Source organism: Trachemys scripta, chromosome 2 (genome assembly GCF_013100865.1).
Source record: "Trachemys scripta elegans isolate TJP31775 chromosome 2, CAS_Tse_1.0, whole genome shotgun sequence".
Classification (NCBI taxonomy): Eukaryota; Metazoa; Chordata; order Testudines; family Emydidae; genus Trachemys; species Trachemys scripta.
The window spans coordinates 39,366,359-39,378,860 of NC_048299.1; the positions used below are offsets into that span (position 1 = coordinate 39,366,359).

The window sequence follows — 12,502 nt, forward strand, 5'->3', positions numbered from 1 at the left end:
CCCTCCCCAAAAGCAAATGGACACTTCAGAATGGTTCTTCAATCTATTTGATCAAAAGCTAGAAAGTATTTGTGAGGCAAATTGGTGCTGGCCCTTCCCTAAACACATCTTCCCTCACTTGTTTCATCGGGCTTATTTTAAATCCAGACGTAAATAAACCAAATACTCCGAACTAATGGGAAAGTTTCTTGCCACGTGGCTCTGGAACAGCTGTTCAGAAGTTTACTCAAACTTATGGGTTGTGCGAGCGAGCGAGCACCAACCGACACGGGAGGCGCAGCTTGCCACAGGGCTCCAGCTAGGTAGCAGGCCTCAGATCCGACTTTGCCTCGCAACCCCTCTCGTTGCCCCCGCCGCCTCATTGCTGCGCTGGGGGCGGATGCCAAGAGGCAAGTGAGCAGGGCGCAGCCTTGCAGCACCCGCCTACACCGCTCCCCCGCCCTCCCAGCACTGAGCGCGCGCCGAACAGGTTGGGAAACTCCCTTCCCGCGGCCACACAGCAGACCGCGCGCCGCTCGTACCCCGGCCCCGGCCATTGGCTGGCTGGCGGGATGCCCGGCCCTGATTGGCCACCCGGGAGCTGCACATTCCAAGTGGGGGTGGAGCGGGCCCCGGAGCGATTCGCCTTATTTGGGGCTGAGAGCTTTCCGCTGCCCCGGTCAACCGGGGGCTAGTGCGCCTGCGTGCGCGGAGCGTGCGCTTGGGGGCGGGGGAGTGGGCGGTATCTTAGCAGGGCGTGTCCCGGGCAGTGAGTGTCCCTGCCGACTCCGCGTTCTCCTGCCCGCGCCGCACGGCCCCGCCCGCAGCACCCACCGGTGAGTGGTCTCGGGGATCCCGGAGCGGCTCCGCTTTCCGGCCCGGGCGCCCCTGTGCAGTGCGTCCCTCAGGGCACGGGTGTCCCGCTCCTCTGCCGCTCCGGGCCGCCCTGGGTAGGGTCGCCCCGCTGCCCCGGGCGCTTGTAGCTTTGGGGGGGCGGCCACCCCCTTGCCCAGGACACGCTACCTTGGCTGAGGTCAGATCTGCAGCCCGGAGCCTCCCGCGGCCGGGGCGCCCTGGGCGTCGCATCTCGGCGGGTCTCTGTTCCCCCCAGCCCCTTGACTTCCAGCTCGGTGGGTGAGTGGGCGCAGCCCCGTCACGAGCAGTTGTTTGTGTTTTGACCCAGGCCATGTCCAAGTCCCTGAAGAAGATCGTGGAGGAGAGTAGGGAGAAGAACCAGCCCGAGGTGGACATGTGTGACCGGGGCATCTCTAACATGCTGGACGTCTCTGGCCTGTGTAGGTATCTCGAGGGTATCCGCCAGGACCCCCGTCGCTGATCAGATGAGTTGCCACCCTCCCAGCCAGCAGCAGTCTCTGAAATCTGTGATAGAGGCAGGAGGCTGGCTTTCAAAGAGGCCCTTTCCGTAGGAAGAACATTCAAACAACTTCCTTATCTGTCTCTGTTAGGATGAACTTGGCCTTTTGCTGTTCAGACTGTTACATTTCAGCTTTGACACTGAAAATAAGTTGTCAGTTTCACTGTAATTCTCAGTCCATTTCATTTGCTCAGCACTGCACTAGTTTGGTTCCTTCCAAACACTGTTTATAAATATATCTGGCTATTTTTATTATGGTGACACCAAGGTACATCAGTTGATTGGGGCTTAATTGTGATCACTGTAGAGCAGGGGTCTCAAACTCAAATGACCATGAGGGCCACATGAGGACTAGTACATTGGCCTGAGGGCTGCATTACTGACCCCCTCCCCCCTGCTGCCCTCTGCCCCATCCCACTCCACCCCTGGCATGAGGCCCTGGCCCTGCCTCGCCCTCCCCTGCCCCTGATCCCATTCTAACCCCTTCCCTGAAACCCCACCCCAACTCTGCCCCCTGGGGGTACAGGAGGGGTGTGGTGGGGGTTCAGGGCAGGAGGTTGGGGTGCAGGAGGGGAGCAGCAGGGGATTCAGGGCAGAGGGTTGGGATGTGGCAGGGGGTTGGGATGCAAGAGGAGTTCAGGGGGTGGTCTCTGGGCTGGCGCGCACCGGGGGCTGGGCAGGATCCCTGCCCTGCCCCTGCGTCGCTCCGGGAAGCGGCCGGAACCTGGGGAAAGGGGGGGCACAAGAGTCTGTGTGTTGCTCTTGCTTCAGACAGCACACCCAGCAGCTCCTATTGGCCACAGTTCCCTGTTCCCGGCCAATGGGAGCTGCTGGGGGTGCTGCCTGAAGCAACAGCAACACACAGACTCTTGTGCCCTCCCCCCCCCCTTCCCCAGGTTCCGGTCGCTTCCTGGAGTGGGGTGGGGGCAGGGCAGGCAGGCAGGGAGCCCGCTCCCAGTGCGTGTTGGGCTGGAGCCGCTCTAGATAAACTCTCTGGGGGCTGCGAGGAGCTTGTGGGCCGCAGAAAATAACCCCACAGGCCGTGTGTTTGAGACCCCTGCTGTAGACTGAGTTTCTGGTGAAGATGTTCTAAGCCAAATGGGAGAGCTCTCTCCCATCTGCTTAATAACTCCTGCCTCCATAGAGATGGTGGCTGTGGCAGCAGGAGATCTCCCACTAATATAGTGCTGTCATAAGAGCGGCCATACTGGGTCAGACCAAAGGTACATCTAGCCCAGTATCCTGTCTTCTGACAGTGGCCAATGTCAGGTGCCCCAGAGGGAATGAACAGGTAATCATCAAGTGACCTATTTCCTGTCATTCATTCCCAGCTTCTGGCAAACAGAGGCTAGGGACACCATCCGTGTCCATCCTGGCTAATAGCCATTGATGGACCTATCCTCCATGAATTTATCTAGTTCTCTTTTGAACCCTGTTATAGTCTGGGCCTTCACAACATCCTCTGGCAAAGAGTTCCACAGGTTGATTGTGTGTACTGGTGTTTAGGGCAATATAACTTGCATTGCTCAGGGATGTGGATTATTCACACCCCCAATCAATGTAGGTAGTAATTTGTAGTGTACACATAGACTGAGGCTTGGTCTAAATTACGTACTTATGTTGGTATAACTAGGTAGCTCAGGGGGTGTGGAAAATCCACATCCTTGAATGATGCAGTTACGCTGATCTAAGCCCTGGTGTAGACAGAGCTATGTCAAAGGGAGGGCTTCTCCTCTCAGCATAGGTGTCATCTTCACTAAGCATTACAGGGTGGCTCTGTAAGTGTGGACAAGCCCATAATAGGCAAGATGGGGGGAGGAGGGTAAATAGAGGAGGAGAGGTGATAGGACTTGCTCAAGGCCACAAAGCAGGCCATGGGCAGAGCCAGGAGTAGAACTTGGGTCTCCTGAGTCCTAGTTCTGTGTCCTACCCACAGGACCATACTGGCATAGTTCCAAATTAATGTAAATATTCCTGTTGTTTTTAGGCAGAAGTAAGCAAGGAACTAGTTTCAGAAAATGTCATGAACATTTAGTTTGCTTTTTTTATCCATTTTCCTGCTTACCACACTCCACCTGACAGTTTCAGGTAAAACAGAATTTGAAATATATCCAAACTGGGTGTTTTAATAGGCACACTAATATAGGGTATACACCCAGATGAACAATGTTTTCAGACTAGATAATGCGTCTCTGAATTTGAAACTACTAAATATTGTCCAAACCTGCCGTTTGGGCTACTTGACACTTACAGATCTTGTAAAAGAATGTTTTTACAAAAGCCACATCTTGAGCCCAACTTGAGTTGGTTCTTCCTGCTCACTTTATTAAGTCAATAACTTAGTTTTAAATTCTGAAATACACTCAGCAGTTTTGAATCTGCAAAATGCTAAGCATCTACACTTTTGACTCCCATCAACTTTAATAGAAGCTGTAGGTGCTCGGAACCTGTTGGGATCAGGGGGGTAGTTTAGTTTCTTACATTTTTCTCTTTCCTTCAGAGTATCACTGTCTAAACACACGATTAAAGATAAAACTCCAATTTAGTCAGGTTCATAAATATGTATGTGTAGTACCGCTAATTTCAGTTTGGAGAGTTTCCAATGGAACAGGTTGATTTCAATGAGAACGACTAATGTGTTTTGTTAGTCACTGAATCAGGGTCAAAGTGGCTTTGTAAACCCTTATTTACAGGAGCCAGTCTCTGCTCATGTGAGTCCATTGATTTCAGGGGGCCAGTTGACTTAGGGCCTGATTGTGCATCTCATAACTTTATGAACTCATCAGTAGGCTAAACTGCAATGTAAAAATGACCATTATTTTCTGTGTTACTTAAAATTACTGCTTTTATAAAAAGTGAATTGCTCATGATTTCTCACTGCTATGTTCTGGAAATGAATTTTCTGTATATGAATTTTTCTGTTGCATTGGTCTAACTAAAAGGGTATTGTTGAGCTTTGTACCATGGACCCCCATATTAATGAAAAATAACCTGTAACACCCACAGTGTTCACCAAATATCAATAGTAGCAAACAAAGCTGTGATTCTGCAAATGGATTTGCATGGATGAATCCCAATTGACTGCCGGGGGGGCCTCCAGGGAGGGGTTTGCCCACCCGTCTTTGGTTGTAGGACTACTGCTAGGAAATAATCAAACACTTCTAGTTAACCTTGTAATATTAATCTTAAAAATCAATGAGTTGTAGTTTGCCTTAGCTGCTTGGATAAATGCTCCTATGAATGGTTCCATGGCTCTTCTGTGATTGCTGGTGATCAGGACCTTGGTTTTATATTTAATCTAAAATGCATATTAAATTCTATCACGAGTTTATTGAATTGATCTTGTTTATGCCAGGGCTGAATTTGGCCTGACATCTCCAACGTACTACTCCCTACTGCTGTGGTCTGTTAAGTACTCAGTAATTTACTGAATTGTCAGCGGTGCTTCCTGTAACACCTACTATAGGTAATGGTAGCAAAAACCCTGTTTAAAGCAATAGTAGGGTTGAGAATTAAGACTCCTGGAGGTAAGAAATTCAGTGGTTTCCAAAGTATTAATAACTCTGCCACCCTGTCAACAGGAGTTTGCTCCCATTGATTTCAATGATAAGAGTAAAGTCAATATTAAGCGTATATGTGCACTAGAAACGCTGCAGCTGCACTATTGTAATGTAGACGCTTATTACAGTGGTGGAAGGGGTTCTTCCGTTGCTGTAGTATAGGGGTAGGCAACCTATGGCACGTGTGCCGAAGGCAGCACGCAAGCTGATTTTCAGCGACACTCGCACTGCATGGGTTGCGGCCACCGGTCCGGGGGGCTCTGCATTTTAATTTAATTTTAAATGAGGCTTCTTAAACATTTTAAAAACTTTATTTAATTTACATACAACAATAGTTTATATATTATAGACTTTCTAAAAATGTTAAAATGTATTACTGGCACGCGAAACCTTAACTTAGAGTGAATAAACGAAGACTCGGTACACCACTTCTGAAAGGTTGCCGACCCCTGCTGTAGTAAATGCATCTCTTCAAAATGCAGTAGCTAGGTTGATGGAAGAATTCTTCCATTGATTTAGCAGTGTCTACCCTGGGGTTTAGGTTGGCTTAACTTTGTCTCACAGGGTGAAGTTTTTCATAGCCCTGAGCTATGTTAAGCTGACCTCAGTTTGTGGTGTAGACTAGCCTTACATGCTTTTAAAATCCTCAAATACTTGAATCATGGTGGAGGCTGTGTGAACAATAACCTGTGATTACTTGATCTACACGTGTGTGTATGAAATCATACAGAAAATAAGATGAAACAAAAGGGGGTCAAGCTATTATACTAGAAGAGGGAAAAGGACAGAGGTTCTGTTCCAAATACATAATTCTCCAGAATTGAGGCACTGTCTGGTCTAGATCTGTGTAAATAAATTAGTGTCTCTTTTATATGCTGACGTATGCCGTTTTGGGCTAAAGAGCTGGAAACTTAGAATTTTCATATCTGACAGACATACAATAAATTAATATTTCAGTACTAATGAAATCTGATTACCCATTGGGATAAGATATTCCCCTTAACTTCAGTTCTTCAAAAAAATTAAACTAGTATGGAACTGTGTTAAATTTAAATTCTTAAATCACTTAACACACATCTGTGGAATCCATAGACTTTGGCCTGGTCTACACTCTGGGGGGGAACGATCTGAGATACATCTACTTCAGCTACACTATTCTCATAACTGAAGTTGCATATCTTAGATCGACTTAGAGTCACTTACTTCGAGTCCTGCCGCTCCCCCCTCCGTGGCAGAGCGATCGGGGATTGACGCGATAAATCGATCCCCCATAGATTGATCACTACCCACTTGTCCGGCAGGTAGTGTAGGTATACCCTTTGTCTCCTAAGCTGCTACACTAGGTGTCTGACTTACTGCAGTTTTATGCATCTCATACTCTCATATACAGGAGACCAGTTACATTCTTTCTCTTACATGTGTTCTGGCTCAGACTCATGTTTGGACAAAATAAGAAGAAAAAATTCCATCTATGAGACCAATCTTAATCCCATGGACTGCAGACAAATGTGAAATCTGTGTGTAATTCCATGTGGTAGCTGTCCACGGCAGCATGTTGTGCCAATGGGCAGGCATATGGGGCTTTAATCAAATTATAATGTAAATAACTTTGTACATTAACTGTATACTCTTGCTAAGGTTTTTTGCTTTCTTGGGCTGGGAAATCTATGTGCATTTCTTAATCTAGTATAAAATCTTTCTTTACACATTTACACTGAAAATACATAATACCTTACAAGTACACCACTACCTCGATATAATGCGACCCGATATAACACGAATTCAGATATAACGCGGTAAAGCAGTGCTCTGGGGTGGGGGGCTGTGCACTCCAGTGGATCAAAGCAAGTTCAATATAACGTGGTTTCACCTATAACGCGGTAAGATTTTTTTTTTTTTGGTTCCCGGGGACAGTGTTATATTGAGGTAGAGGTGTATCATGGATGAGACCAAAACAGACCTAAAATGCAATTGTTGGCATTTATTAAATTAGATCTTTAATAAAGGTTCCAGTCCTGTTTGGGAACAGGAACGCTTATCTGCCCCAAGAAATGAATACCAGGATTTTAATTTTTCTCATGGCAACACGAGATTAAATCTAAGGATTAGAGAAGTGAAAAAAGATTGTGATCCACTCAGACCTTTTCTTAATTTTCTCTTACAATGTTTTTTCAAAATCAAATATAAATTAGTAATAATTCCAGCTTGAAGCAAAGGAACCTGAAGCAACTAAAGTTCTGTTGAGGATTCAAGATCTGTACTCTGAGACAAACTGTAGACCTGAGTGTTAATTATCTCATACAGTAGAGCTTTAGAGTTAACATCTTTGGAATGGAGGTTGTTTGTAACTCTGAAATGTTTGTAACTCTGAACAAAACATTATGGTTGTACTTTCAAATGTTTACAACTGAACATTAATACAACTTTGAAACCTTACTATGCAGAAGAAAAATGCTTTTTTTTGGTCTCTGCTGCTGCCTGATTGTGTACTTCCTGTTCCAAATGAGGTCTGTGGTTGACTGGTCAGTTTGTAATTCTGGTGTTCGTAACTCTGAGGTTCTAGTGTAATTAATTCAAATATGATGGAACAGGAACTCTTTTTCACAATGTGATATTATACGGAGATTGCTCTCTTCCGAGTTCTCTTTTTAGATAATGTAATGGTTCATGCAATCAAAAACCATCATTACTTAACTTAAATTTCCTTGACATTATTATTTATTGGTTTATACTTAGGCAGATTACTACTCAGCTGTCATGCTTGAGCACCCATTGTGTCATCTGGATAGTAGTACTTGCTAGTACACAAGTCATCTGAAAAAACTAACTTTGAAGTCTATCCTTATTGTTGTCAGCACCCAAGAAAACAAATTTTGTGATAAGAAAATAATTACCATGTATTAATTAAAAATCCTGAGTTGTAATATGTTAAACTATTTTTGCCAAAAGCAAGTATTCTTTGGTTGCTACATATCTATGGTTTGAAGCAAATAGCATATACAGTATTTCAACTTATAAAATGTTATGGCAGGTGTTGTCATGTGATGAAGATAACGTTTGATTGCATGCTAAGAAAACACATGCAACACTATAAGTCTTGGGAAGCCGTGCAGTGGTGTTTTGTTTTGTGAGATTCTGTGTAGCTGTGTCATTGTAGCAGGCGACTTTGGTCTCTAAGTAGTGTCAATTCTTGAAGCAGTTGGTCTCTGAAAACTGGTCAGTGGTGTTGGGCAGTCTCCTCAATCAAGGGATTTCTTGTGTGCTGTCTGAGCACCTTTGTTCCAGTACTGCGTTATACGTGTAAATAAAATAAGTTATACTTCACATATACCCAGACACCATGTCACTGACTTCTCATGCATTGAGAAGCAGGCTGCTCTAGACCTCTGCCGCTCAGCAGAGGGGCACTATTGATGTCAGGAGAGGATGCTGGTGTCAAAAGAAAGGTCAACAATGTTGATAGTACAGTAAAAGTTTTATCCGGCATGTTGGGGGGATGGGAGGTACCGATAAGTGAAAAATGCAGATTAACTAAGAGGGATGGAGCTTGGGTGTGGGGTTGGGGCACGGGAGGGGATGTGGGCTCTGGGAGGGAGTTTGGATGCAGGAAGGGGCTCGGGGCATTGGGTTGTGGCATGGGAGGAGGGTGGGGTGCCGGATCCGCGAGGATGTTAACCTCGGGCGGCTCCCCGCAAGTGGCAACCCCTCCTGGCTGCTCCTAGGCAGAGGTGTGGCAGGCGGCTCTGCGCACTGCCCCTGCCCTGAGCGCTAGCTCCGTAGCTCCCATGGGTGGGAACTGCAGCCAATGGGAGCTGAGGGGGTGGCACCCGTGGGCAGAGGCAACATGCAAAGCTGCCTGCCGCACCTCTGCCTAGGAGCAGCTGGGATAGGCTACTGTGTGTGGGGAGCTGCCCAAGGTGAGCACCCCCCAAATCCAGCACCTGCGCCCCAACCTCCTGCCGGCCCCACGCCAACCGGACTATTAAACTGGAATTTCAATGAAGATCAGAAATGCTGGTTTATAGTGCTTTCTGGTTGGTGAAGTGCCAGATAAACAAGTTACAGTAAAAGCTGTTTTTACTCTTAAATGTTAATTTCTGCCAGTTACAATGCCGTCTGCATGCTATTAAGGTTCTCTTATTTTGTTCGTGGTATATCTTCTCACAGGGAGTTCACATAGTTGCTTTGGCATAGTTGTCCTGTCTAGTGTAGTATAGTGACAGATTAAAATTGAATGGCATTGTGATATTATAACGATATGGTATCTTCCAAGGGTCACTGAGAATCTTTGGCACTGTAGTGACATTCTCATCATTAGTTACTTCCTTCGTGTTTGGTGGTATTCGGACCAGCAATATTTTATCTTGGCTCCACACAGCTCTGTGTGGAGTTTGCCTGTTAATTTCCTTTTTTAAAGGAAAAGCACTTTTTCTTCAGAGTTAGCTGTTAACTGTTATCTAAAATAACCTGCTGTGTTAAACTAAGAATGAAGGGGAAAGGAAGTCTGGAGGGGTGGAATAAAACTTGACTTTCCAGGATATTGGGACCTGAGGCATAATGGGCACAGCTTCAGTATGCTCTTCCTGCCCCCTGGGGGGGGTGTGTGTGTGTTGAGGGTGGTGAGGAGGTGAGACTGCTTGTAGGACAGAACAATGGTTCTTGCTAGTGTTATGACCCTCCCAAGCCTGCAGTTTCAATTCAAAGGAGCCCGATTCAGCCTCTAGCATAGGTATTTGGTTCCCTATGTTTGCATTCTGCAAACCTGCAGATTTCCATTATAACCAATATTTTATCCACAGTTATTGCAATTCAACAATGTCTTTTAAATCCGTGTCTTTGAAAGACTTGTTTCTAAGTAGTGCTTATGTCAAGGATACCCCATCTGTTGATTGGGTGGGATTCCTTCCATATGGCCTTCAGCAATGACTCTGCCTTTGATTTAAGGTCCTACTTTATGAGCTTTTCACTTCTGCTTGTGGCCTTAAGATCCTAGCACAATATAAATGTTAATATTTTCCAGCGCGCCATGGCAGAGTGTTTTCTCTCCTTTGCATTAGCCCCCTCTCCCTTGTATGGCTGTAACTTAAAAAAAAAGGCTTCATTAGGTTTAGATGCTGAACCTTAGCTCTTCCCCTTGGATGTTTGCAATTACAGTAGGCTCTTCAATGGCAGACATAACTGCAGTTTTATAAATCACTAAAAGTGCACATCTGAAATAACAGCAAAGCTTAGTTTAAAGAGATTTTAAATGTACAAAATTCAGTCTTGTGTATCTGGCCTATGGCATCTGAACATTTAAGTAATAAGTTACAGGGTAACCATCAGAGCCCCCTAAATGCCCACCCCCTCCCGCAAAAAAATCCCTTCTGTTGTAGGTGTCAAACTTCAACAAGTAAAGGAAGAACCATAACTTTCTCATCGGCAATCTAGCGAAATAAAACCTAGATGGAGTGTGTTAAGTTCCTATAGTTGAGTGTATGGGGAGTTATTGAGGGAAAATTAAAGTTGAGTGAATTTTGTAGTTAGTTCTGAATGCTGTGACGTCCATGGCTGCTTGATGTGAGTCCAGTGATGCAGCTCAGCTACTGTGACAAATCTGTCTCTCAAACTTGTCTATTGGTTGATGGTTTGATAGTTCCAGTGGAACATAGCAGTCAAGGGAGGCTATAGTCAAGGAAGAAGCAGTGATCTCTCAGGTGGATGGGACAATCACATGAGCTTAGAATCATAGAAGTGTAGGACTGGAAGGGACTTCAAGACATCTTCTACTCCATTCCCTGCACTCAAGGCAGGACTAAGTGTTCTGTAGACCATACTTGACAGGTGTTTGTCTAACTTGCTCTTAAAAACCTCCAGTGATGGAGATTTTTACAGCCTCCCTAGGCAATTTATTCCAATGCTTTAACTACTTTGACAGGAAGTTTTTCCTAATGTCCAATCTAAACGTCTCTTGCTGCAATTTAACCCCATTGCTTCTTGTCCTATCCTCAGAGATTAACAAAAACAATTTTTCACCCTCCTCCACGATAAACAGAGAAATGGCTGTTCATCATGTAGTCTCTTGGAAGTAGGATAGGAGAACTTGGTGATAATGGTATAAAGAGCACAAGGAGGGTGAGCATGGGTGTAGTTCTTGTGTCTATGGACTGGAGAAGACCATCCACCAGAGCAATAAATGCTGCCTCTGCACCTTGTCCTGGCCTTTGAACTCTGACTAAGGTCTAGACTACTGTAACCTGAAAGGTAGCATTTGGGTTATTTGCTATCTTGCTTAGAAAAGAAAGGATAGCTAATATGTGATATAATTGGTCACTTAGGCTTACAAGAAGAGCAATATGGAAAAATAGCTCCTTTCCGATGTCATAATATTTCCTGAATGCTGTTATGCTGCCTAGAATTGTGGCTGCGTATCAGAAGACCCTAGCTAGAGAAATGAACACGCACAATTTGACAGGGTTGTGGTGTTAGAACTCTTCATTCTCAATTTCCTGACTCTTGTGTAATTAAAATCTCAATCTTAGTATGGAAATAACAGCTTTTTGGGTATTTATTTTCCTTGGCCTAAAAGGAAAAGACACATGTTCCTCAAAGAAAAGGCACTGGTTTAATGCAGTGCTTGAACATCAGACAGCAAGTAGAAAGATTTCTCTTCACCTCTGGGATGAAAACAAGGAGAAATTTCAACCCAAAAGATACTTTAAGAATACAGTAAGCAAGTTAACTAAGGTTGTAGAAAACTAATTGATACTTCAATCAATGGTAGTCCTACTTTGATGCTATAATTGTTTACTACTACTGGCGGCTGCCTGGAGACTGCAGTCAGCATTGGGAACCCCGTTGTGCTAGGTGCTATATGAACAGTTAGGAAGAAACTCTTCCCAAAGAGGTTATGATTTTAAGATGAAACACAAGTATGTGACAAATGCTAAGATGGAGGAGGAAGAAGAGGATAGAGTAATAATTTTATGTGGTTAGAGGCCAACTGCATGCTTGATTGTTCTGAACCATCCTGTTGGCCTTGAGCAAGACACATAGGGTATGTCTATGCTGCAGTCAGGGGTGTGTGATTGCAGCATGTTGGCACATACCTAAGCTAGCTTTAATCTGGGAGGGGTGGGTACCAGTAGCAGACTATCTGCAGCAGTACAGTCTCCATCGGGGGCTGTACAAGACCACCTGACACATTGGGCTTGCTTGGGCAGCTATCCCATACTGAAGTCCATGCTGCCATAGCGTAACTGCGATTAGTTCGTGAGCTAGCTAGATCTAAATGGATAAACAAGCACCTCAAACAGGTTACTAAGAAAGCAGAAAGCCTACAAGGAGTAGAGGAAGGGATGGATCAGCAAGGAGAGCTACCTCAAGGATGTCAGAAAGCGTAGGGGAAGAGTGAGAACTGCCAAAAGCCAGCCAGCATTAGATCTTGCAAAGAAAATTGCAACCAATAGTAAAAGGTTCTTTAGCCATATATCTAACAAGGAAAGAAGTGGTAACACTGAGCACTGAATTAAATTAATGGAGATATCCTGTCTCTTAGAACTGGAAGGGACCTTGAAAGGTCATTGAGTCCATTGAGTCCAGCCCCCTG

At 45.2% G+C, this 12,502-nt stretch overlaps 1 protein-coding gene across 2 annotated transcripts in view; it reads left to right on the forward strand.

Moving 5' to 3' along the window:
• Window positions 1-663: 663 nt before the first annotated feature.
• Window positions 664-12,502, forward strand: part of RSU1 (Ras suppressor protein 1) — a 187,738-nt gene continuing 175,899 nt past the window's right edge. For both annotated transcript variants that reach the window (XM_034760354.1, XM_034760355.1), the window contains exons 1-2: window positions 664-815; window positions 1,163-1,274. In XM_034760354.1, coding sequence (XP_034616245.1) covers window positions 1,166-1,274 — 109 coding nt within the window. In that variant the 5' untranslated portion in view covers window positions 664-815; window positions 1,163-1,165. The remainder of the gene's footprint in view (window positions 816-1,162; window positions 1,275-12,502) is intronic.